The sequence below is a fragment of the Lampetra fluviatilis genome, chromosome 1, assembly GCF_964198595.1.
Source record: "Lampetra fluviatilis chromosome 1, kcLamFluv1.1, whole genome shotgun sequence".
NCBI lineage: Eukaryota > Metazoa > Chordata > Hyperoartia > Petromyzontiformes > Petromyzontidae > Lampetra > Lampetra fluviatilis.
Genome location: NC_136275.1, coordinates 13,341,832 through 13,366,779, shown reverse-complemented (window position 1 = coordinate 13,366,779; position 24,948 = coordinate 13,341,832). Strand labels below are relative to the sequence as shown.

Below are 24,948 nucleotides of genomic sequence, written 5' to 3'. Positions count from 1 at the left end.
TCACGTGTCCTATGAAGTCAATAGGGCCCATTAGCTTCACCCCAGTGTAATAAAAATAATAAAGTCTTGAATAGAATATGAACTCAATCGCAACAATTAAATGACTCGAGAGGGTTTGGGCGAATCATTAAACCCCTAGATATTAGTCCGAGCTACCCTGTGGTGTGTGTCACCAAACACACAACCACAAAGTGTACACACAGCAACGGAGCATCAAATTAAATGTAACATAAACGAATAGTCCATCATAAAAAAAAATTACGATTTACCATTTATGCCAATTATATGATGTTACTTTGAGGCTAATGAAGTGAAAAAAAAACACGAACACATGAGAGAGAAAAATAAAAAAATACAATCGAGATGAACAACTAAACGAAAAAGAACTGATTCTTGAATGGGAACCGCAGCGAGAGAGGGATGGCGGTACCATCGGCGACACCCACCGTGCCGCACGCGCTGCGTCTCGTAGAGCTGGATGATCTTGAGCACCCAGGGCGGGTGATGCACCAGCCCTGCTGCCTTGGTCTGCGCCAGGATGGCCTCCTCCAGCTCCGGATACCCCGCCTTGTCCAGCGTGATGCCCGGAAACAGGTCGTTTATGAGGCTCATGAAGAGTGGCTCGTCCTCGTCCACCTAACAGTACACAACATAACGCTTGATCGGCAGGAATTATAATTTGTCTACTCCTACGTGTTGACACCAATAATGATAATATGAATAATGATCCTGGTTCTTCAGCAAAGCCTCACTGGTTCTTCAAAACTCTTTTTTCACATTGGACCTGTTAAGGACATTTGGCTGATGCTTTTTTTTATTTGCCACATTAAAAATACAGCCCAAAGATAACCCACATAAGTAAAGCAATAACATCCATATGCCAGTCAAATAGGAGGTTGTGGTTCGAACCCAAGCATGATGCCTGTAGATGTGGAGTTTGCATTTTTTCCCCGTGGTCGCAAATATTTTTCTCCGACTCCTCTGGGTTTTCACCTCTATATTTAGAAACATGCATTTAGTGTTTGGCTGGTACAAATTTACACGTGATAAGCCACTTCGTTGAGCTTTCATTTATGGCTAGGTCGCTTCTGAAAAAGAGCTACATAGCTCAGTGAGCCTTACCTGGTAAAATAAAAAAGTTGATAGTTTAAATAGTTGTATAGTTTTTCGGTATATAAACCTACTTTCTATGCTGCATCATACAGGTACTTTGGTGTACCAGCAAGACACTGTCACAAACACACGTACACAATGGCTAAATTCCTGTCAGATCAACCATCGCAGTGCGGTTGCTGGTTTTTAATGCGTGTACCGAAGGCGGGGTGGGCTGCTCACCAGCTTAGAGAGGTTCATGTCACGCAGCACGCGCATGACCACTGTCTTCTCGGGCTCCTCGGGGTTGGAGCGCTTCACAGCGCCAAGCGTGCGCAGTACCGACAAGATATTCCTCAGCCCAAAGTCGTAGTGAACCTGACCGACGCCGCAAGCAACAGCAGCAGAAATGTCACGGCAATTTATTGTTTTGCTATTAGGGCTTTACCAGATTAAAAACCGGCCGTATTGGTTAAAGGGTTGCCCAAACCTTGGAGACACGATATGCAAACATGCTTTGCTCTGACAAATACGAGATTTTTTTTAAAGCCGATGGTCTGCTTCCGTGGCTCAAATGACAGGCATGGAGGACAGGCGAGCCTGTTCGCTCGTACCTGCTTGGAGAGCTGCTCCTCGCACAGCTTGTATAGAGTGTAAAACTTGCGGCTGAGAATCTGGTTATCCCGAAAGCCAGCGCTCGCCAGCTTCACACGCATGATGATGGCACGGTCCGGCACCATCATGGCCACCGTCCGGAACTGGATCTTGAGATTTTCCGGGAGCTCCTGCCGCCCCGCGTAGCCGGGATTCTACCCGCAAGCAGCAACAATTGTGATGGGCAATTCGCGATGAGACGGGATGTAGAACACACTTTGATGCATCTTTGCTTCTCTGGAGCAGGTTGAATGATCTCTGATTTTGGGATGCAGAGCTTCATTACAATATATGCACATACATTGGTTTACATGTATCACTTACACCAGAGTTTTCCACACTTCAGTTGTCACTACTGACCAGTGTTGACTTTTTTCATTGACCAATATATAAATAGAAATGAAATCATTACACACAGCAAGCGCGAAGACATTTTTTTATCTGAACTTAATTTAAAGTACAATCCTATATCTTAATTTCAATTGGTGTCTGCTCTGAGTCACATGGGCCATGTTTACCAATCATCAGGTAAGTACAGTGTGCAATGACGATCTGTATTTGAACAGAAAAGATCGGTTTATGTGGAAAGGTGGACCATGTTGGTTCACAACAGCTGAACCTTGGGAGACATTGACTTGTACCTCAGCGAGTGTGTGTGCACTTCGCAGAACGGGAGCCTGGGGAGCCATTGCTCATCATGGAACCAAGTCACTGAGGCCTTGGTGAGTCACTGTTCACCACGGTGGCAGATGTAGCGGGGTGGTGCGATGGAGGTGATCGCTCCCCTCCTCCCCCCCCTTGTTATTAATATTAATTATAGTGTAGAGGCCGATTTAAAAAGCGTTACATTTTAGGGCTGCCCCCTACCCCCACCACCCTTGAGAAAATTCTATATACGCCTCTGGCTCACCATGGTGAGGAAGATGCCGAACTCGCGGTCCATCTCGACGCTGTCGCCGTCCGTGAACACGAACTGCGTGCGCTTGTTCTTCTTGCACTGCAGCACAATGTAGATCTGCTGAGCGGCCACCGACAGCACGGGCAGCTCGATGCGATTAAACTCGTCGAAGCAGCCCCACGCGCCCGACTGGGCCAGCCCTGCGGAGGCAGACAGTGCGAGGAGGAGAAGGAGAAAAGGGACACAGAGATAGGAAGTGGGGGGAGAGGTATAGAGTCGGCAAAGCAGAGGCAAGGTTGGAGGGAGGAGATGAAGGAGAGGGAACACATGGTGGGGGATTAGCAAGAGAACAAGGGAGGCAGAATCAATTGCTGCATTTAAACAATTATAGTATTTTATATTATTTTGCTGCAGCTTACTCTTTGTCTTCTCTATCTTCCTGTCCCCCTTACTGCCTTTGTAATAAAGGACTCTTTCTCAGTGTCGATCTCCGTTGTCCTTTATTTGGGTTCGTATAAATCTCGCTCACTCGGCGTCCTCGCTCAGGCCCGCGTCTCCTCCGACGATCACTCCACAGCCACCCTGCTGCTCCGTTCTGCAGCTTCACTGCTGCTCCGCCCTGCAGCCACACTGCTGCTCCGCTTTGCAGCCACCCTGCTGCTCCGCTCTGCAACTAGCCTTCCACAGCCCGCTAGCCCTCTGCGCCCTGACACCGATGGCTGACGGTGCCGACGTCTCCCAACACGTGGCGATCGCGCCACTCTCCCCGTACTGCCCAGCGTGGCCTCCTCCCGTTTCACTACGTCTCAACTTCCCGATCCCCTTCCGGTTCTCTCCCTAAATCCTCTCCCCCACGTGACCCTAACTCTTCCCTCTCCTCACGTGACCCAGACTCCGCCCCCCTCAATCCTTGCTCGCATTACACCTTGATGATATTGTTATTTCTGAGCATTGTGTACAGTGTTTTGAGATGCAGTCCCGTTTCATAAATTATATGAAGATGATATGAACTTTATAGTAACCTTGCGAAGCAAAATACTTTCATGGGAATATTGTAGAGATTGCGGCAGTCAATAGGGCAATATGTACTTAATTGTTTAAATAATGAGCTATAATTGCAGCAATCATACAGACTCTACAAGGACAACAACTGGCTCACCCAGTAATTTATTAAGTCAGAGTTGAGGCCTTGATTTTAATCCAGCTGACGTAACAAGATGGATGGGAGCAGCAGTGGCCTCTAATGGATAACAACAGCATGGGGAGGACTTCATCCAGCAGTGGACAGCAGTAGCTGATGATGTGGATGACGAACAAGAAAACAGACAAGTGGTGGCAGCCAAAAAATAGAAACGGTCACGGGGGCAGCACGGAGGGAGTCGTGACACAAACCTTTGTAGATGCGGCCGAGCCCACGGTAATCCATTTGGTCAGAGCAGTTGAAGACCACGACGTACTTTCCCAAACACTTGCCCATGTCCTTGGTGGTCTCCGTCTTGCCGGTACCTGCTGGCCCAGCTGGGGCCCCACCCATGCTCATGCCCAGTGCCTGGGACAGCGTGATGTAGCACCTGAAAGCAGAACACACGGCACCGCACGCTTTTTGCTTTAGCTGCTGAGCTCATCACCTGCCGAGGATCCTACATTTCATGGGACGTGAACAATGGAGGGGGCACGTTTGGGTTCAAATGGGTAGAAGACTTGAAGTTATGTCTGAAAATGTATTTCAGATGTCACCTTTTACATGTTTCAATTTCTAATAACAGTGTTGCATGTTTTTTTTGCAGCTAACAGACACTTTGGCTTGATGTAAGCAAAGTTATTAGGTATGATGATTTTCAGATGTAAAAACCTATTTCTAAACGAATTATTAAAAACTAATTATTCCACTAATAATAACACAAGTTTGCTGTGAAGCACACACAAAAATAAAATTAACAAATTCGCAGAGTCAAATGAAGAAATAACGAATGTCTATTCTAAGCATGTGATGCTGGCACCCTCCACTTTCGCACATGGTAACGTACCGTCAAATTACCCCAAGCCATACGACGTAGGGAGGCCCTCACCCAGCAATAGATTGACAAAACATGCAATATATATACATGTGCTCGTACAGCTAACCCAATAGAGGAGGAAGGTATGATGCCAGGATGGATGTGGGTGCTGACCGGTCGGTGAGCGGGGTGATAACCAGGCGGTCGGTGCAGCCCAGGTACTCATTGCAGTAGTGAAAGTCGACGTCCGTGATCTGGATAAGGCACTTATCCGTCTCCTCCACAAAGTAGAAGCGTGACTGCTTCAGCCACTCAAAGTCGGCCGTCGACTTGATATTCATGCGCACCTGCGTAGCACACAAAGTGAGTAAGTCCATCAGTCCATTCACTTGGACAGCTAGGGTCCATTGCTTTAATTACAGGTGGCCTCTGCATAAAGCCTCATCCCACATCTCATTAACGACAGAAAACATAGAGTCATTGGACAATTCATGGAACCGGGGGTGACTGCAAGCTCTCAACCTGATTAGTTTGGCACATCTGCTTTATCTGACATCAGTGGTGAAGCTTTAAAAGCGTGTATGTGCGTGTGCCATCCACTAACATGTCTTTAGTTTCATTCTTTCTTCTTCAAAAAGCTGTAGCAGTCTATGGATGTGTTTGATTTTTTATGTGTGTTTTTGTATTTGGCATGGGCCACCCCTGACCCACCAACAACTTCCATGCACTCCTCCCATGTTCGTCACGACCACCTGAAACCCCACACCCCCACTTCTGCCCCCCCCCCTCACCAGGTCATCAAAGATGTCCTTCTGGTGCACGTGGATGGTGATGAGCGTCTCGTACTTGACGCGCTCGCGTTTGGTCAGGTCGCGTGTTGTCATGTCGATCAGCTCATTGAGCAGGTCCAGGAACTTCTGGTTGGTGGCTGGCATGATCTACATCATTGTGCAACACACACTCATCAGATCAGTAAGTTTTTGTTTTGTAGCTGGAATGACGTTTTCTCTAAGTTGTGTTGGTTTTAAAACAAAAGTATTAATGGTTAAATTATAGGTAATGATTACAATAGCAAATATAATGTATACAGCATCTCAATGAAATTGCATCTAGAGACACTTTACAAAAAAAGAAAACCTGCTTTTAGGATAGAAGTGGGATGGTGTTGGTGGGGTGAAGTATTGTTGCTAAAGCACGGGAAGGAACATTGAGATGGTTTGGCCATATGGTGTGGAGTTGTGGAGTGCAACATCACAGAGTTTTTAAAACAGAGATTCGGGGAAGGAGAGAAAATGGAAGACAAGATGGTAATGTGAAATAAACAGATACATGAGAATATCTGTGGTGACAACAAAGGAGGCCTTCGACAGACGGAAGTGGAGGAGAGCGATCAGGGTTACCTCTGAGCAACTAGAAATGTGGAAACAGCAGCCATAAGAAGAAGAAGAGGGGGTAAGGGCTGTGAAGGCCAGAAACGTGGCCTCATTCTCCAAGCAAACGTTGCATTTACTGGTCCCCACCTTGCGGTCATTCTTAGCATTATTGAGGGCCACCTCAGAGTCCCGCGTCCAGATCATCTGGATGGCCAGGAGGCCAACTTGTGCCGGGAAGGAGGTCTGGAACTCGTGCAGCTTGAAGGCACCGTCCTCAATAATGGCGGCCGCCTGGCGGATGACGGCGTGCACTGTGCTGCGCACGCCGGTGAGCAACGAGCCAAGCCACGTCTCCACATTCCCCTGCCACCCGCGCCACGGTCGCACATCAGAAGAATCAGAATATTAATTTACACTGGAGGAATCCGATGAGGTATAAAGCCCTTTTTCACAGATGTTCAGTAGGGGTATCATGATCACAGCGCTTTGGTTCCAGTGATTCTTGTGCACTCAGCTATGTAGGGATTTGAAAGCTTTTCTAAATTTGAACGAGTTAATGCATTAGCACGTTTTGTCTATACGTCTGTCTATCTGTAGCGAGGGGTCATGATAACTCTCGTGAAAACGATACAATGTAAATTATATTTTAGTATAAAGCTGTGTTGATGTTAAGGACTTTCCATAAAAAAATGGCCAAATTCGATTAAAGATTTCCCAAAATTTGGAGATAAAAACCAGCAGTAAAAGTATTTGCCTTGCTGGCTGAGGAAGATGACATCATACATCATGCGTGAGCACCTCGCTTCCCTCCCGGTGAAATACTTACACAAGATATCAGCTCCTTGTGCAGCTTGAAAGGTAATGTTATTATCGCTAATTAAATACTTACAAGGACTAAAACATGTTGCAAAGTATGGCACAATATGTGCATGTGCATGATTTTTCATTCTTGTTTTGTGTTCAATTCACGACAACACTGTAAAGCTTTGCCGGTTCGTTGGTACAGTGAGTCCTTAGCCGTGGGATGCATGATAGTAGTGGGTGAGTAATTGTTCACATCCCCTCACAACTTAATGAATTGTTACAATTATGTGTTGTAATTAAATTCCAGAATCTATTATTTTATTTTGCCATTGCGGTTTATGCAGCAGCTCCAGCAGGTGCATGGCTTACGTGAACCAATTATATACAACATACATGAAGTAGAGTAAACAAAACCATAAACTATGCCTGTACCGTGAGCAGAAGCATAACATTTTCACTGTATTATTTCACGCGGAGTAGTGAATAATACACTTTAATAATGTACTTACCTGGGCCATGACGGGCTCCACCAGGGTGACGGATTCACCCTCCTGGGACTGGATGCTCAGGATCTGCTCGTAGTTCTTCTCGTGGAAGCCCACTTGGTTCACGTTATCGAACAGACCGAGCAAGTGAGCCTGCACGCATGCGTACACGCGCATACTCAGCAACACGGCAGCCTCACCGCATCAGCAGGTACTCGCAAACAACAAGCTTTCGTGACTGCAGGGATTCATTTTCTTGGTTCTTTCCTGCAGTCACGAAAGCTTTAAATCGAAATTTAACCTCCACTATGGGGTGGATTTCCACAAAACTTCAAGATGCTTCAACAAGCTCCGGGATAAGAAGGCTCAGCTAATCGAGTCTCTCACCTTTCTGAAGAGATGCCGCGACTCTAAGGTAATACCAATCACATTTACATTAACCTCTGCTGCCGTAACTTCTTCTAATGCTAAACGAATTCTGTCTAGAACTAGCTTAGCTCTTATCTCAGAGAAAATCAGACTTACACGCACCGAACTAGATCAGTTAGACAAGACACTCTACAAATCACACTTATCTTTGACTGCAACAATGTCTACATCAGATTGGGAACATGTAGAAAAAATGACTGCCTCTTCAGCTGCCGCTATGTCGACCAAATGTAAGGACAATTTGATTTGCAAATTTAACCGCCTCTCAAACAAGAGACCGGACCCACACACTGAAAAGCTAGACGTTAACAAAGTCGTAATTAATCGCAGTAACAGTTCTATTTCGGATGGTCTAAAATCCGTTTTAGTTAAAGGACTAAACTTTGCAGTCACACCTAGACACATACCAGTTAATGATATCATTGCCCGAGTAGATGTGGCTCTCAAGGGCCTGAGTCACATCGCTGCAGACGTAGCAAGATCTGAAATCGCTGCTAACCTCAAAAATGCTAAAATGCCAGCTAGCAACATCAGCAAAGATGAGCGTTTTGAATTAGCTCAATTAAAAAAGAGGGATGACATTGTCATCCTCTCAGCCGACAAAGGCAATGCCACTGTCATCATGGACAAAATAGAATACAACAACAAAATTCAAGAACTACTCAACGATGGTAGCTATACAAAAATAAAAAGAGACCCCACCAACAGCCTCGTCATTAAAACCAACAAAATCATTTCTGATTCAACCGCATTATTTTATCAAACCAAACAGTTCTCGTTGAAACCTTCTGCAGCCAGGCGACCAAGATTTCCAAAGATACATAAAGAAGATACACCTCTTCGTCCCATTGTCTCTACTATCAACTCCCCCACTTACAAACTGGCTCGTTTTTTGTCTGAAATCCTACGGCCTTTCACTGGAAAAACCACCTCTGCGGTACTAAACTCTACTGATCTGGTATCGACAATCAAGGGAATTTCCCTGTCCCCAGACGACCTGCTTGTCAGTTTTGATGTGGTTTCCTTATTCACCAAAGTTCCTGTACCTGACACCATCGCAATCATTGAAGACTTGGTTCATCAAGGACTGGATACTGGGGTACCCCCCCTGGTGGGACACTGCTTAACCAACACATACTTCACCTGGAATGGAACTTTCTACAAACAAACTGAGGGCACCCCAATGGGCTTCCCCCTATATCCGGTTGTAGCCAACGTTTTAATGGAGAAATTTGAGACTGACGCCATCCAGACTGCCACTCTTCGCCCGACCTTATGAAAGAGGTACGTAGATGACACTTTTGTCATCTGGCCACATGGCCGGCCTGCTCTAGACCAATTCCTCGACCACATCAATTCCATACACCCAGCCATCAGATTCACCATGGAAGTCGAAAAAGATGGCAAGCTACCCTTTTTGGATGTCCTAATTAAAAGGAGACCTGATGGTTAAATGAGCCACTCTGTCTACAGGAAAGCCACCCATATGGATGCTTACCTAAAACCAGATTCCAACCACCATCCATCCCAGAAGAATTCCCTCATCAAGACTCTATACCATAGAGCCCAATGCATCTCCAACCAGGAACATATTGCCAGTGAACTCAAACACGTACGCCAAGCTCTTAAGGCTAATGGTTACTCCGACTACACAATCCGCAAAGCCATCACTCCAACCATCAAGAAGGATCCTGTTGAGGAGCCTTTCAAAACCATCACCTTACCCTACATTGCTGGGGTCACAAAAAAGATCTCCAAAATCCTGGTAAAACACAAGATCCAGGTCCGATTCAACACAGTACATAAAATCCGTGATCTGGTCCCGTCTGTAAAAGACGTGGTTCCAGACATACAGTACCCTGGCGTTTACAAACTAAGTTGCCTCTGTGGTAGCAGTTACATTGGAGAAACCAAACGACATGTCTCGGACTGCATCCGTGAACATAAAGCAGACTTGAAACACGGTAGGGCAAACATCTCAGCCGTGGCAGATCACTGTTACAATTCAGTGGGCTCACATGATATTGACTTCTCCAAGACAGAGGTTCTCTGCAAGCCATCCAGCTACCATGAGAGATTCGTCCAAGAGGCGATCCACATATACAAACACAGAGACAATTTCAACCGAGAAGATAGATTCTGGCTCAGCAATCATTGGAAGGACGTAATAAACCATTTCGGATCTTAACTGATTGTGTTCACGTTTACGGTGACTTTCAGACTGCAGTCCACTCACTGACATTGACTATATATCTTGTATTCTCCGCAGAGAATGGATTCTTTGCTCCGCTGCAAGCTTCCTACCACCACTCTCCCATTGACATATTTCGTTGCTTCCTCTTAGTACCTTTCACGCGACGGTCAATGGTATAGTGTATAGCATATTGTATAATAATAAATAATATTAAAGTGTAATGTTTAATACAATGTATAAGTAATATATAGTATCGTAATTGTATAGTGAATATATAGCAGTGTGGTATACAGTTGGGTGGGTAGAATAATACATAGTGTAATATTACAATGTATAGTCTATAAGTATATTAGTTGCTGCGGCGCCATATTATTAACATTCCTTCCTTTATTAATTCTAACCTTACTCCCTCCCTTTGACACTGCTAATCCTGCATAATGCATGGGCATAATGACTTTAAACCCCTCGCCAAACCTCCTACGCATTTCACAAGTAGTACTAATCGCATATCTGCATTTCCCATAAATATGCAAAATTCCTCTTGATATGCAAATAATTTTTGTCAAGACGCTCTTCGCTCCTCCATCCCAGCATAAATAGTCGCTCCAAGCCTGGGGCGTGCCATCCAGACTCTGTCTCCTTGACAACCCTGTTCTCCACCTGAAGACGGCTGCTTGTGTTGTGGCCGAAACTTCGTGAGAATTATTTTATTATGTTTTATTTTCATTATTTTATTATTTTCCTTCTACGTGACTTTGCCGAAAGAACCAAAAAGATGAATCCCTGCAGTCACGAAAGCTTGCAACCAAAGGGCTCTATGTGGCTTTCCAGTAAAATATGCACGTTCAAAGCATCTAGACGCAATTGTATCAAGAGATGTGTTGTAACAAGAGAGGGTTATATTCTAGAAGATTAGATTGAGGATGGGATGAAATATCAGGAAGTGGAAGGATTTTTTTGTATGGGGAAATGATGAGGGAGGCAGAGGAGAACAAAAAGTCTTCCGCATTTCCTCTTCTCTCTCCTTCCCTTCTCCATCCCCCCCACCACCACCACTCATTTCCCATGTGTGTGACACGATTTGCAGGACACCTATCCTTAACCCTATCTGTGGCACGCACACACACACACACACACCTGTATTGTGTGCGGATCTGACGCCTGACCCAGGATCTCCAGCAGGGCCGGGTCGGACACAAAGAAAAACCTGGGGAAGACCAGGCGCTTCTTCTCCAGGTAGCCCGTGAGGCTCTTCTGACACATCTCCAGCTGCTCTAGCAGGTGTGGTAGCAGCTGCGCCAGCGTCTCGTCGCCCACGCAGCACACAACAATGCCCGGGATTTCGTGTGCGCGCTGCATGATCTTCTGCCACGACTTATCGATGTTCTGGAATCGCTTGGCTTCCTAAAGGTGTGCCCGCATACCCAAATCACAAACCGACAGCAGCAGTGAAAACGAAGTGAGTTATTTATGCTAACGTGTGTGATCGTTTAGTGGGAATGGTGGTGCTCTTGAACCCGGTGACCAGAGTTTAATTCTTGACTGTGGCTACCAAGGAAAAGGATTTACAACTCAATTCGTCCGACATAACATCTCATCTGAAGCATTGAAATATAACAGTATCCAGAGATATCTGAACTGGTTCCTGGGAAACAACTCCTCTAAACTAACCTGCACTGGGCAACATGGTGGTGAATCATGGCCATATAACCCCTAAAAACCACAGGCATGGGGAGACCCTCATCCAACAGTGAATTGACAGAAAGGCTGTATGTGTATATGGATTACATTGGGATTTGAGAAGTGTGGATCGTGTGTCTAGGGCAGGAAGTAGGACAGACCTGGGGCAACTGCTTGGCAATGTCTCCACCAACGAACACAGCCTCCAGGTAAATCCAGAGGTTCTGCACCATCATCCAGTTTTCGATGATCTCCGTAGTATTGGACAACTTTTGCACCCACTGCTGGATGGTTGGCTTGAAGGGCACGTTGTACCTGCAGCAGCAAAGATAGGGCATCGGTTACACAGTAGCTGTTGTAAATAAATGCTTTGAACATAGTCAACATAATCATGTGTTTAATGTCTCAAATCTGTAAATAATGAGAATATTTATACTCATACTCATGAAGAGAATATTTATCATAACAGAAAACTCAGTGCAGGCCAGAAAAAAAGTTTCAAACATGTATATAAACATGCATTCAGCCTCGTGCAATGTGCAAAAATCATCAACAATTCCTGAAGAACTGCTGAAGGACCTCAATGCAGTTCTTTAGAAACTGTTGGTTTTTACATAATTCTCGAGACTGAGTTTTTTGCGCACATTTCTGTGTGTTGTTAATCAGAATATTTACATCTCAATATTTATCAGATTAAATCGAATTAAGTATATTTTGCAGTATCAATTTCATTACCACAAAAATAACAAGGCTCGTTTATCAGCCATAAAACGATTCACCGCCCCCCTCTCCAAGTGATTCAAGGTTGTGGTTAAATGCAAACGATCTTTTTGGCAAAAATTTACCATCTAGTTTGTCTTTTTTATAATTTGTTCTATCTAATTTGTACTTTTGTTGGTGCTTTAGCCTTAATGTAATATTAACATGTAATGAGCATAACCCCTTATGGTCATCCTCTCAGACATGTTCACCCCTTTGTGTGCTATTCCATCACCAGCCATCATCCCAAATTATGCATCGGCAGCTCCAAATGTCGTCATCCTCTATCCCCGCCCCCCCCGCAAGCTTCTACGCTTCTCTCCCAATCACCTGTTGCTCATGAGCGAGGCGAGCACCATGAGGCTGTCTTCCATGAGGGCCACCTTCTCGGCCGTGTCGCTGCCCTTAAGCAGCAGCTCGCCGCGCGTCTTGAACGGTGCAAACGTGAAGCACTGACTGCTCCACTCGCTCACCACGGCCTTCAGCTTGGCGTCAATGTCACGCTCCTTTATGGCGCTGATACAGATGTCCTGCACAGCGATGATGATGACGACAAACCGTGCATTGAGAAATCCAGCTCCCCGAATTCTACAGCCCCCTTGACCTCTCTCTACACAGATCCGCTTAATGCAGTCAACACATGGCTGACTCTTTGAAGCTATAACTTTTTTTTCTATAGCCCTTTAGTTAAAGAAATTACGTTTTAAAAAACGCTTGCTCAACCACGTGCAAATTAATAGGTAGAGAATCTGTACACTGATGGATTAAAACCTCCCCAGGCTGTGTTGATCATAGGGGTTGTTTGACCATTCTTCACCACAAGGGAGAAGTGACATAATGGCTAACATCAGTGGCAAGTGATATCTGTACCAATCATAGATGCCCGCCCAACTCACACTGACCAGAATGGTGAAGTACGGTCTAATAGCCACCATGGCATGGGGAGGTCTTTATTCAATATCACCATTAACAAAGAGCTGATAAATACTGTGTTCATCTTCTCAGGTTTTTTCGGTAAAGTCACGTAGGTAAAACATTAAAAGTCATGAAAGTAAAATAAAACAAAACAAAAATAAAAATAAAATTCACGACGTTTCGGAGGCAACACAAGTCTCCGTCATCAGGTGGGACCGTCACAGCCAGATTAGCTGCATCAAGTGAAGCAATGATTCAAGATGTAATCCCTTATAAGCAAGTTGAAGGGGGGAGGAGAGGGGGGGGGAGTTCATCAGAATGTGGTAGCCAATGAATGGAACGTATCGGGAGGGGGGGGGGGGAGCCAACAAAACATTTGGCGACGGCTTGGACGCGGCTGCTGCGCACGCCAACACAATGGGCAGAAAGGGGGGAGGGGAGGTCTGATACACATGATAGAACAAAGGAACGAAAATGCCCATGTTTATACCAATGCAGGCTGAAAAAATGAGGAGAGTACTGTTAAAAATAACTGGGGATGTTAACACTCGGTGAAGTAAATTAAAATAGTGCCTGTCAGATAAGATGGTCCAAAAAGTGTAATTAAGTCTTTTTTGCGTGGTTAATAACATCTTTCCAGTGATTACTGAGTTTGTACCCATCATCACGGTTGAAATTATGTCTGTGTTTGTATATTTGTATGGCTTCGTGTACAAACCTTTGATGGTAGCCAGGAGGCTTGCAGAGAACCTTGGTCTCGGAAAAGACAATTTCATGAGAGCCCGCCGAGTTGTAGCAATGATCGGCAACGGCCGAAGAATCAGTTCTGCCGTGTTTCAGATCTGACTTGTGCTCGCGGACACGATCAGCAACATGACGTTTTGTTTCTCCAATGTAGCAATCACCACAAATGCAACTCAATTTGTAGACTCCAGGATACTGTAAGTCAGGAACGACATCCTTCACAGATGGAATCAGATCACGGATTTTATGCACTGTGCTGAATCGGACTTGGATCTTATGTTTGTTTAGAATTTTGGAGATCTTTTTGGTCACGCCTGCTATGTATGGTAACGTGATAGTTTTGGTCGGAGTTTCATGTGGTTGTTTCTGTGTGGTGGGAGAGACAGCTTGGCGGATAGTACGGTCAGAGTATCCGTTCATCCTGAGGGCCCGATGTACATGTCTTAATTCATCAGTCAGGTGGTGTTGGTCAGAAATGCCATGGGCTCTGTGGTATAGCGTTTTGATGAGAGAATTCTTTTGAGATGGGTGGTGGTGGGAATCCGGTTTCAGGTAGGAATCTGTGTGGGTGGCTTTCCTGTAGACAGAATGTCCCAAGGATCCGTCAAGCCTCCTCTTAAACAGAATATCCAAGAATGGTAGTTTACCGTCTTTCTCCACTTCCATGGTGAATCTGATAGATGGGTGTCTAGAATTGATGTGGTCCAAGAAGTGGTTCAATGCTGGGAGGCCATGTGGCCAGATGACGAAAGTGTCATCCACATATCTCTTCCACAGGGAAGGACGCAGGGTGGATGTCTGGATGGCGTCTGATTCAAACTTTTCCATGAAAATGTTGGCTATAACTGGTGACAAGGGGGAGCCCATAGGGGTGCCCTCATTCTGTTTGTAGAAGGTGCCATTCCAGGTAAAATAGGTGTTGGTGAGGCAATGCCTAACCAGCGCAGGTACATCAGAATTCAATCCCTGTTGGACTAAATCCTCAATTATTGTTAGGGTGTCCGGTACTGGGACTTTGGTAAACAAAGATACTACATCAAAGCTGACGAGAATGTCATCAGGAGATAGTACCATGTCCTTAACCATAGAGACTAATTGGGTTGAGTTGAGTACTGCCGAAGAGGTCTTGCCTGTGAAGGGGAGCAGAGTATCTGATAGAAAACGGGCTAGTTTGTACGTCGGAGAGTTTATCGTCGACACGATGGGTCGTAGCGGGGTGCCTTCTTTATGGATTTTAGGAAGACCATAGAGTCTGGGAGGTCTTGCCGCCGATGGTTTTAGAGAGGGACGTTTGCTTGGTTCGATTAGGGAAGTCGAACTCATGATGATACTGTTGGTTTTTGTCGTTAGGCTTTTAGTGGGATCGTTTTTAATTTTGGAGTAACTCCCATCATTAAGAAGGTCCAGGATTTTGTTGTTGTATGAATCTTTATCCATGATGACCGTGGCATTGCCCTTGTCTGCCGAGAGGATGACTATATCATCTCTCTTTTTTAAATTCGCGAGTTCAGAGCGTTCGTTTTTGCTGATGTTACTAGTGGGTTTCTTAGCATTCTTGAGAATAGTAGCTATTTCAGCTCTTGCTACATCAGCATGGATGTGTCCTAGGCCTCTGAGGGCTACATCAATCTGAGAAATCATATCCTCTACTGGTATATATTTAGGGGTGACGGCGAAATTTAGTCCTTTGGCCAGTACCGTTTTTAGATTGTCAGAGATTGGAATGTTACTCTGATTAATCACGGTCTTGTTAACATCCAGCTTTGCGATGTGTGGCTCTGGTTTCTTGTTGGATGTTAACAAGACCGTGATTAATCAGAGTAACATTCCAATCTCTGACAATCTAAAAACGGTACTGGCCAAAGGACTAAATTTCGCCGTCACCCCTAAATATATACCAGTAGAGGATATGATTTCTCAGATTGATGTAGCCCTCAGAGGCATAGGACACATCCATGCTGATGTAGCAAGAGCTGAAATAGCTACTATTCTCAAGAATGCTAAGAAACCCACTAGTAACATCAGCAAAAACGAACGCTCTGAACTCGCGAATTTAAAAAAGAGAGATGATATAGTCATCCTCTCGGCAGACAAGGGCAATGCCACGGTCATCATGGATAAAGATTCATACAACAACAAAATCCTGGACCTTCTTAATGATGGGAGTTACTCCAAAATTAAAAACGATCCCACTAAAAGCCTAACGACAAAAACCAACAGTATCATCATGAGTTCGACTTCCCTAATCGAACCAAGCAAACGTCCCTCTCTAAAACCATCGGCGGCAAGACCTCCCAGACTCTATGGTCTTCCTAAAATCCATAAAGAAGGCACCCCGCTACGACCCATCGTGTCGACGATAAACTCTCCGACGTACAAACTAGCCCGTTTTCTATCAGATACTCTGCTCCCCTTCACAGGCAAGACCTCTTCGGCAGTACTCAACTCAACCCAATTAGTCTCTATGGTTAAGGACATGGTACTATCTCCTGATGACATTCTCGTCAGCTTTGATGTAGTATCTTTGTTTACCAAAGTCCCAGTACCGGACACCCTAACAATAATTGAGGACTTAGTCCAACAGGGATTGAATTCTGATGTACCTGCGCTGGTTAGGCATTGCCTCACCAACACCTATTTTACCTGGAATGGCACCTTCTACAAACAGAATGAGGGCACCCCTATGGGCTCCCCCTTGTCACCAGTTATAGCCAACATTTTCATGGAAAAGTTTGAATCAGACGCCATCCAGACATCCACCCTGCGTCCTTCCCTGTGGAAGAGATATGTGGATGACACTTTCGTCATCTGGCCACATGGCCTCCCAGCATTGAACCACTTCTTGGACCACATCAATTCTAGACACCCATCTATCAGATTCACCATGGAAGTGGAGAAAGACGGTAAACTACCATTCTTGGATATTCTGTTTAAGAGGAGGCTTGACGGATCCTTGGGACATTCTGTCTACAGGAAAGCCACCCACACAGATTCCTACCTGAAACCGGATTCCCACCACCACCCATCTCAAAAGAATTCTCTCATCAAAACGCTATACCACAGAGCCCATGGCATTTCTGACCAACACCACCTGACTGATGAATTAAGACATGTACATCGGGCCCTCAGGATGAACGGATACTCTGACCGTACTATCCGCCAAGCTGTCTCTCCCACCACACAGAAACAACCACATGAAACTCCGACCAAAACTATCACGTTACCATACATAGCAGGCGTGACCAAAAAGATCTCCAAAATTCTAAACAAACATAAGATCCAAGTCCGATTCAGCACAGTGCATAAAATCCGTGATCTGATTCCATCTGTGAAGGATGTCGTTCCTGACTTACAGTATCCTGGAGTCTACAAATTGAGTTGCATTTGTGGTGATTGCTACATTGGAGAAACAAAACGTCATGTTGCTGATCGTGTCCGCGAGCACAAGTCAGATCTGAAACACGGCAGAACTGATTCTTCGGCCGTTGCCGATCATTGCTACAACTCGGCGGGCTCTCATGAAATTGTCTTTTCCGAGACCAAGGTTCTCTGCAAGCCTCCTGGCTACCATCAAAGGTTTGTACACGAAGCCATACAAATATACAAACACAGACATAATTTCAACCGTGATGATGGGTACAAACTCAGTAATCACTGGAAAGATGTTATTAACCACGCAAAAAAGACTTAATTACACTTTTTGGACCATCTTATCTGACAGGCACTATTTTAATTTACTTCACCGAGTGTTAACATCCCCAGTTATTTTTAACAGTACTCTCCTCATTTTTTCAGCCTGCATTGGTATAAACATGGGCATTTTCGTTCCTTTGTTCTATCATGTGTATCAGACCTCCCCTCCCCCCTTTCTGCCCATTGTGTTGGCGTGCGCAGCAGCCGCGTCCAAGCCGTCGCCAAATGTTTTGTTGGCTCCCTCCCCCTCCCACCCCCCCCCCCCCTCCCGATACGTTCCATTCATTGGCTACCACATTCTGATGAACTCCCCCCCCCTCTCCTCCCCCCTTCAACTTGCTTATAAGGGATTACATCTTGAATCATTGCTTCACTTGATGCAGCTAATCTGGCTGTGACGGTCCCACCTGATGACGGAGACTTGTGTTGCCTCCGAAACGTCGTGAATTTTATTTTTATTTTTGTTTTGTTTTATTTTACTTTCATGACTTTTAATGTTTTACCTACGTGACTTTACCGAAAAAACCTGAGAATATGAATCATTGCAGTCACGAAAGCTTCAAATCTAGAACTGTGTTCATCATTAATCACTTTGAATAACTAGCTGAGCATGTTGAATTGTGTGGAAGATAGGAAGAGTGGGCGGTACCTCGATGTCATCCTTGGACGTGAGAAGAGGAGCCTCCATGATGTTCTTGAGAGCAAAATGGTCTGACTCGATGTCAAATGTGTGTCCAGTTACGGTCGTGATGCGCTCCCAGTGTCGCGACATCATCGCCTGTGGCAGTACGGGGGCGCAGACAGGCGATGGTTAGTGTCTTCTTCCAGAAAAAGTGACCGCAAGCCGGAACCTGGGACCAAAGTTTGTTGTCCTTCCCCCACACCTCTGAATAGCACGGTTGGCTACGTATGGTGCAAAAGACATTCAACATATATACATACAGTAGGTGACAGTGGGACACGGGAGAAGGTAAAGGAGAGTGGAAGAGGAGGCATGGGGGCCAATGGTTATACATTGGACTGTATTGTAGACAATTATTAAAACTGTTATTATTCATATTACACTGCATTACCCTGATGTAATAATGATCGAGTCTCAACTCGTTTCTCAGGAGCGTCCTGCTACTTGTTTGCTGTAGGGGGCGATACATGCTATGCATTTTCCAATTAACAAATATGTAAGTAAGTTTTCTAATTTGGACCATGACACTGACACATGGCGGCCTAGCCTTCTTGGAATGACATCACGGGATCTTTAACGTTCACTCTGCAGCAGACGGTGCATATTTTTTTAATACAACCGCTGTATTAACTAGTGCAGCCTGCCGGATTCGAACCGTGAACCTCTGCAACAAGCGGCTGGGCCATGTCACTGCCCCTAATAAGATAAGGATTCTTTAGACAGAAAACTGAGATAGGATGTGGTGTAGTGCTTGTCCTAGTTATAATAGTAAACTGCATCCGTTGATGGTGTCATTTAGAAGGAATACCAGTGCAGAAGGCAACGGGAAACCACGTCAACCGTTATTCCATAGCTATGGTTCAAGAAGCTCAATAAGCCATAGCTATGAAGAGGGGGACTGGGACAGGATGGGATGGAAGGAGATTGAGCTATGGACCTGCCCTTGGACAGAAAACTTGACTAAGTGAGAGGGAGGAGTAGCAAGTGAAGAAAATTAATTTTGGATAAAGATGTGTACCCTTAACCTTATATTTCTCCTTCTGCATCGGCAGAACAAAATAGCGGAAATTGTCAAGGAAACTGGTAGTTATTTCTCACAACCAAAGTTTCCATTTGGTGATGCTAAGTTACACAAATGGACCTTATTGGCCATCATCTCCAGCAGCGGACACGTCTCATTGAAGTTGTCGATCTTCTTTTTCAGGTCCTCAAATGCCTGCCACTCCTTCAGGGCCTTCGGCAGCTTGCGGCACCTGGCCAGAGCAACAAAAGTCAACAGCAAAAATAATTAGATTTTTTCAAATATGCAAAAACAATTTACATAGCAACTTAATGTAATCGCATCTCAAGATGCTTTATATACATTTTTTTTTATTACAAAAAGTAAAAGTATGGAAGGTGGAGAGGGGTTCAGGACAAGAAATCATGGGAGAGAGGAGAGATGGCACCACTGCGGCACAACCCGGGAGGAAGCAACAGGTGCTCAGCACCAACAGAAAGAGAAATATCCATAACCCTAATTTTCCGTATGTCGGAAACCATTTTCTCTCAGTCCTGTATCACGCTGTCATCCGTTTTCTATTGCTACCTGTGTAATAAAAGACTCGACCACGGTATCTGGCTTGGTGTCCTTTATTCGGGTTCGTCTACTTTTCCTACACGGCTCTCTCCCTCTGAGACCCTCCGCTCGGCGCCGACGCTGCTGTCGCTCCCGTAGCCTCTAGCAGCCTCGCTGCTGATCTCCTCGTGTCGCTCCCGTAGCATCTAGCAGCCTCGCTGCTGATCTCCTCGCGCAGCCTCTCCGGCTGCCCTCGCTGCAGCTCCACCACTGCTCTCCCTCTCTGAACAGTCCCACTGCTGCCTCTTCGTGCAGCCTCGCTGGCTGCTCTCGCTGCAGCCTCGCCACTGCTCCCTGGGTTGGTCACCGCTGGCCGACGGTGCCAATCCGCTCTCCGAGTGTATGTGGCGATCTCGCCACTCCTCCCAGCCTTCGCCCTGCGTGGCCTCACCCTAGTCCAGTCTCCACAACCTCCCTTCCTCTTCCGGTTTCTCCCCTTAAAGACCCGAACCCTTCTCCCACGTGACGTCACATCCGGAAGGTCGTTTACGCCCGCATTACACCTGTATCGTATCGTATCGCTGTACATACGCTCTGCACTTCCTATGATTCTGTGAAATGAAATAACACTACCCATTATTAAACTAATGGAACAGAAACTATTTCCAATTGTTGATTTTAATATTAATTGTTAACAGAAAGCAGTCACTTCTGAATGTTTACCGTGCATTCGGCAAGGCCTCGAATTCACATACAAACACATACACGCATACAAAGACAAAGGTGGAGTAGGCTTGTCTATAAAGACAAATATCTCCCATATAACCTTAACAGACTGTTGGGGCAAGTTCTGTTATCGAGCACCTATAAAGGCCGGCAGGGCACACGAGAGGGTGGGTGGCCAGCACCACCCCCGGCCGCCTTTGTCTCCCCAGTGGCGATGTTTACACACCACACCAGGTACTAGTTTGAGGCTCAGTCGACCTAGGGGAGGCCCAGGACCAGTTCAGATAATCGTCACTGGTGTTGGCCATCAGCAGAAATCGAACTCGTGTAGCGAGGTTCGTAGCGCAGTGCACTAACCGCTACACTACCGCTCCCCACTACAACAACAACCACCATTCACCACTAAGTGGCGTTGACGTCACCACGACGCTTGTGCCAGGCTATGTGCACCTTGAGGCCACGTGAAGTGTCGAACGCCTGCTGGCAGGAGGTCACGGGGCAGACCCAGGTGCCACGGGTCGACTGACTGAGATGACTGGCTGATGCACCACCTGTGCCCCTACTGTGCCAACTTGCTGTGCTTTAGCCACCCGGGGCCCCGCTCGTTGTTGTGAGTGTCGCTCCTCCCCCCTCCATTGTTGTTGGAGGGCGACTGCCTCCAACTGCCCAGTAGCGTCCTTCAAGAGCCTCCTCCACAGAGGCCGATATTGACACCGCTGGTACCGGTCATCGGCAAGTCCACTCAGCTCCACATCCTCTTGTACCACATCACTCCATCTCTTCTCTAGCCCGTGCCACGCCCGTTTAGTCCCCTCGATCGGGCCGAACAAAAGATGTTTAGGCGTGCAGTGACTGGGCATGCAGGCTACATGACCCAGCCAACACAGCCTTGCCTGCCGGAGGAGCTTACCGATTGGACTTTGTCCAGATCTTTCAAGGATATGTAGCTCCTCACACAATCCAGCCTGGTTAAACCCAGGATGGATCGAAGGCAGGCCAGCCTAAATGTTTCTAAACGGCAAAGATGTTCCATTAGGGGGGTCCACATTTCGCAAGCGTAAAGAAGGGAGGGAATGACTGTGGCTGAGAAGACCTGAAGCTTCGTGCGGAGCGACAGACCAGGTAGCTTCCACGCAGCGTTACGCAACCAATGAAAAGATAATGCCGCTCGACTGATTCGGAGTGAGACATCTGCTGTCAAACCGGAGCCGGTCATGAACACACTGCCAAGGTATGGGAACTCTCCACTCTCTCCACAACTGCCCCATCACCAATTGGGAGTTGTGGGGGTGGAGTGTCCGATGGTACAAAATACCCAGGCAGGTGCTTAGTTTTGGTGGGGCTAATGGTAAGTCCCCACCTCTTAGTGGCAAGCTCCAGGTTCAGCAACAGCACCTCCAACTCCTCCTCTGAGTGAGCAGCAATTACCAGATCATCGACATACGTAACATGGTTGAGTAATAGGGAGCCATCCCTTGACTGCACCCAGGCATCGATCAGCCTCCCATTGTATCTGTACCAGATGGAAATTCATCCGGTACAGCTATTAAAGGCTTCACGAACTACGTGGTTGAAATAGATGTTAAATAATGTGGGAGCCAGAGGACATCCCTGTCGCACCCCAAAGTGAACAGGGAATGGCTCCGACTCCCGGCCACGTAGTTTTACCCGGGCCCGCTCACAATCATGAAGGTCCTTAATGATTGTGAGCAGCGGGTCAGGGACTCCGAAAGCACAAAGAACAACCCAGAGCCCAGGCCTACTGATGGTATCATAAGCCTTGACCATGTCAATAAAGCAGAGATGTAGGTCTTGTTGGAATTCCTTACACCTCTGCTGTAGCAGACAGACAGAAAATATGGCATCTGTGCAGGACCGCCCTTTCCTGAAACCCGTCCAGTGGTCCAGACTGTTGTTATGATGTCATGTAGGGCTGTCTGTGCACAAACGCCACCCTCCTTCAGCATTTTGCTTGGGAGATCATCTCTGCCCGGTGCCTTTCCTGGTCTCAGGCTCTGGATCGCCTTCAGTAATTCCTCAACAGATGGCACCTCAGCCAGCCACTCACAGGGGGTGACTTCTTCTTCCAATATTTGAGGCAATGCAGCCTCATAGCAAACAGAAAACTGGGGCCCTTAAATAACGAATGACATGGGTGTAGCTTCCCCCTTCGCTTTTGCTATCATCAGTGAGCCCCACTACCCCCTCCACAGTGGGGTCGCTCCACCCGCCAGTCCCTACTTGTTCTGGAAGTCCAACAGCTCGTTGTTGATCTTCTCGATGTCGAGGTCGCTCCAGAGGATCTCGTAGTATCCGTCGACGCTCTCGATGACCGTGTTGTAGAGCCCGTACAGCTTCTGTAGCAGCGCCAGCTCTCGGCGGATCCGCTGCAGCTCGGGGTAATCTGCAAGTACAGGAGCAGTGGTTATGGGTAAGGGCGTGGGATGGAGGGTGGTGGAATGGTCGCACAGTGGTGTATCATTATTCATGACCGCTTTCCCGTCCTTAAACTGACAGAGATATATTTTCTTGACATTATGGTTATCCTTTATATTTTTTACTTGCTATTTTCGAATCAAGTGACTAGGTCAAACATTGCTGAAGAAGTCATGTAATGAGCAATAAGATACAATTACAATATGATGAGAATAAATAAAATATCAAAATAATTCAGCATTTCAAGATATTGTATAGAAACAGTAGGCTAATTTATTGCAGAGGAAAACATGTTTTTTTTTTGCCTGGACTTTAACAGGGGCAGGAAGTCAATATCACACATGGCAGGAGGAAAGGAGTCCCAGATGATGGGGCAGCAGAAGAGAATGAGCGATCTCCCACTGAGAGAAAGTTCACTGAGGAGCTTTGACAGAAGGTTTTGATTGCTGGAGCAGAGAGTGTGAGGAGGATCTTGAAGACAGAAAGTGTGATCTTGAATTTGAGCTGGGATAGAAATAGGAGCCAGTGGAGTGATCAGAGTATTGGGGTGATCTGGTTTCATTTACAAGTATGTGCGAGTAATGTGGCAGCGACATTTTTAATGAGATATTTATTTAGAATTCTGGCAGTCATACAATGACGGAATTCCACATCTGGTGGAAGCATATTGAGAAATACAAATGCCAAACATTGATGAATCTGCACGGTACATCTGACACAGGACGATCACGCAACCCACCTGTGACCGGCAGCCCAAAGAGTTCCTCTCCACCCGAATAGGTGGTAAACTTCCGCCACAGGTCGTCAAACTGCATCTGGCACATCTGCAGTCGGTCGCTTGCCTCCTGTGGAGCGATCCCTGCCTCTCCAGGCCCCCTGATACGGACGCAAAATGTGTAATTATTCAACTAAGATAACTGTCAACATTCAAAGTGATTTCCTGCTCAAACAATTGAGGTATTACTCATCTCCTGTTTACAGCCCTGAGACAGTGTTGGAAATTCTACATTCTACAGAGACAAGTCTATCCAGAGGTCAACTCCTGTTGACTTCCCGTGTTGCGGACCTCGGAGGTATGATCGTCTGAATCAACCCCCAATTACTTTTGTTATGCAGCAATTTATATGACAAAGTGTAACCTTTATTATGCAAATGATAAAAAAGGCCACGAGAAATTTTTTTTGGAAAAAGCCTTGTGAGAGATCTCTTCGATGGGCATTTTCTGACACATGGGGGTTCTGCTGTCAGAGATCTCCAAATGGATCCTGCATCTCGTGACATGACGCTGGTAGCACAGTTGGAATATATTGGGGAAAAAGACAACAAAAATATAACAGATATCACAGCATTTGCTGTATAACTGCTGAGAAGCCAAACACGCAGGGACATCTGTATGGAATTGTAAATAACAATACACTCATATTTTTGGTTCTTTCGGTAAAGTCACGTAGAAGAGAAATAATAAAAGAATAAAAATATAAAACAATAAAAATTCTCACAAAAACATGGTTAGATGCCACGAAGTAGGTGGCAATGCCTTCTACCATATGTGTTGTAAAGACCACATGGGTCTCTTCCATCCTTATGTGTTGTATGAAAGGAGAGAAGGTTAGCACTCCCCTTGATAAGGACGGAAGAGACCCTTGTGGTCTTTACAACACATATGGTTCAGGCATTGCCACCTACTTCGTGGCATCTAACCATGTTTTTGTGAGAATTTTTATTGATTTATATTTTTATTATTTTATTATTTCCCTTCTACGTGACTTTACCGAAAGAACCAAGAATATGAATCCCTGCAGTCACGAAAGCTTTAAATCAAAACAATA

At 45.8% G+C, this 24,948-nt stretch overlaps 1 protein-coding gene and 2 non-coding genes across 4 annotated transcripts in view; 1 reads left to right on the top strand and 2 right to left on the bottom strand.

Moving 5' to 3' along the window:
• The window catches only part of LOC144932715 (dynein axonemal heavy chain 5-like), a 95,011-nt gene that overhangs the window by 29,139 nt on the left and 40,924 nt on the right, over positions 1-24,948 (bottom strand). For both annotated transcript variants that reach the window (XM_078857085.1, XM_078857095.1), the window contains exons 30-45: positions 23,859-23,995; positions 22,925-23,087; positions 19,541-19,652; positions 18,367-18,495; positions 12,696-12,895; positions 11,768-11,921; positions 11,064-11,330; positions 7,328-7,456; positions 6,162-6,377; positions 5,433-5,579; positions 4,816-4,988; positions 4,037-4,215; positions 2,657-2,844; positions 1,707-1,901; positions 1,336-1,470; positions 447-636 (exon numbers count right to left, since the gene is read on the bottom strand). In XM_078857085.1, the coding sequence (XP_078713211.1) occupies positions 447-636; positions 1,336-1,470; positions 1,707-1,901; positions 2,657-2,844; positions 4,037-4,215; positions 4,816-4,988; positions 5,433-5,579; positions 6,162-6,377; positions 7,328-7,456; positions 11,064-11,330; positions 11,768-11,921; positions 12,696-12,895; positions 18,367-18,495; positions 19,541-19,652; positions 22,925-23,087; positions 23,859-23,995 (2,714 nt within the window). The remainder of the gene's footprint in view (positions 1-446; positions 637-1,335; positions 1,471-1,706; positions 1,902-2,656; positions 2,845-4,036; positions 4,216-4,815; positions 4,989-5,432; positions 5,580-6,161; positions 6,378-7,327; positions 7,457-11,063; positions 11,331-11,767; positions 11,922-12,695; positions 12,896-18,366; positions 18,496-19,540; positions 19,653-22,924; positions 23,088-23,858; positions 23,996-24,948) is intronic.
• On the bottom strand, positions 24,617-24,705 carry LOC144937075 (U6atac minor spliceosomal RNA). The gene has a single exon (XR_013637564.1). It is a non-coding gene; the product is annotated as a U6atac minor spliceosomal RNA (small nuclear RNA).
• Positions 24,706-24,831, top strand: LOC144937071 (U6atac minor spliceosomal RNA). Its single transcript, XR_013637563.1, has one exon. It is a non-coding gene; the product is annotated as a U6atac minor spliceosomal RNA (small nuclear RNA).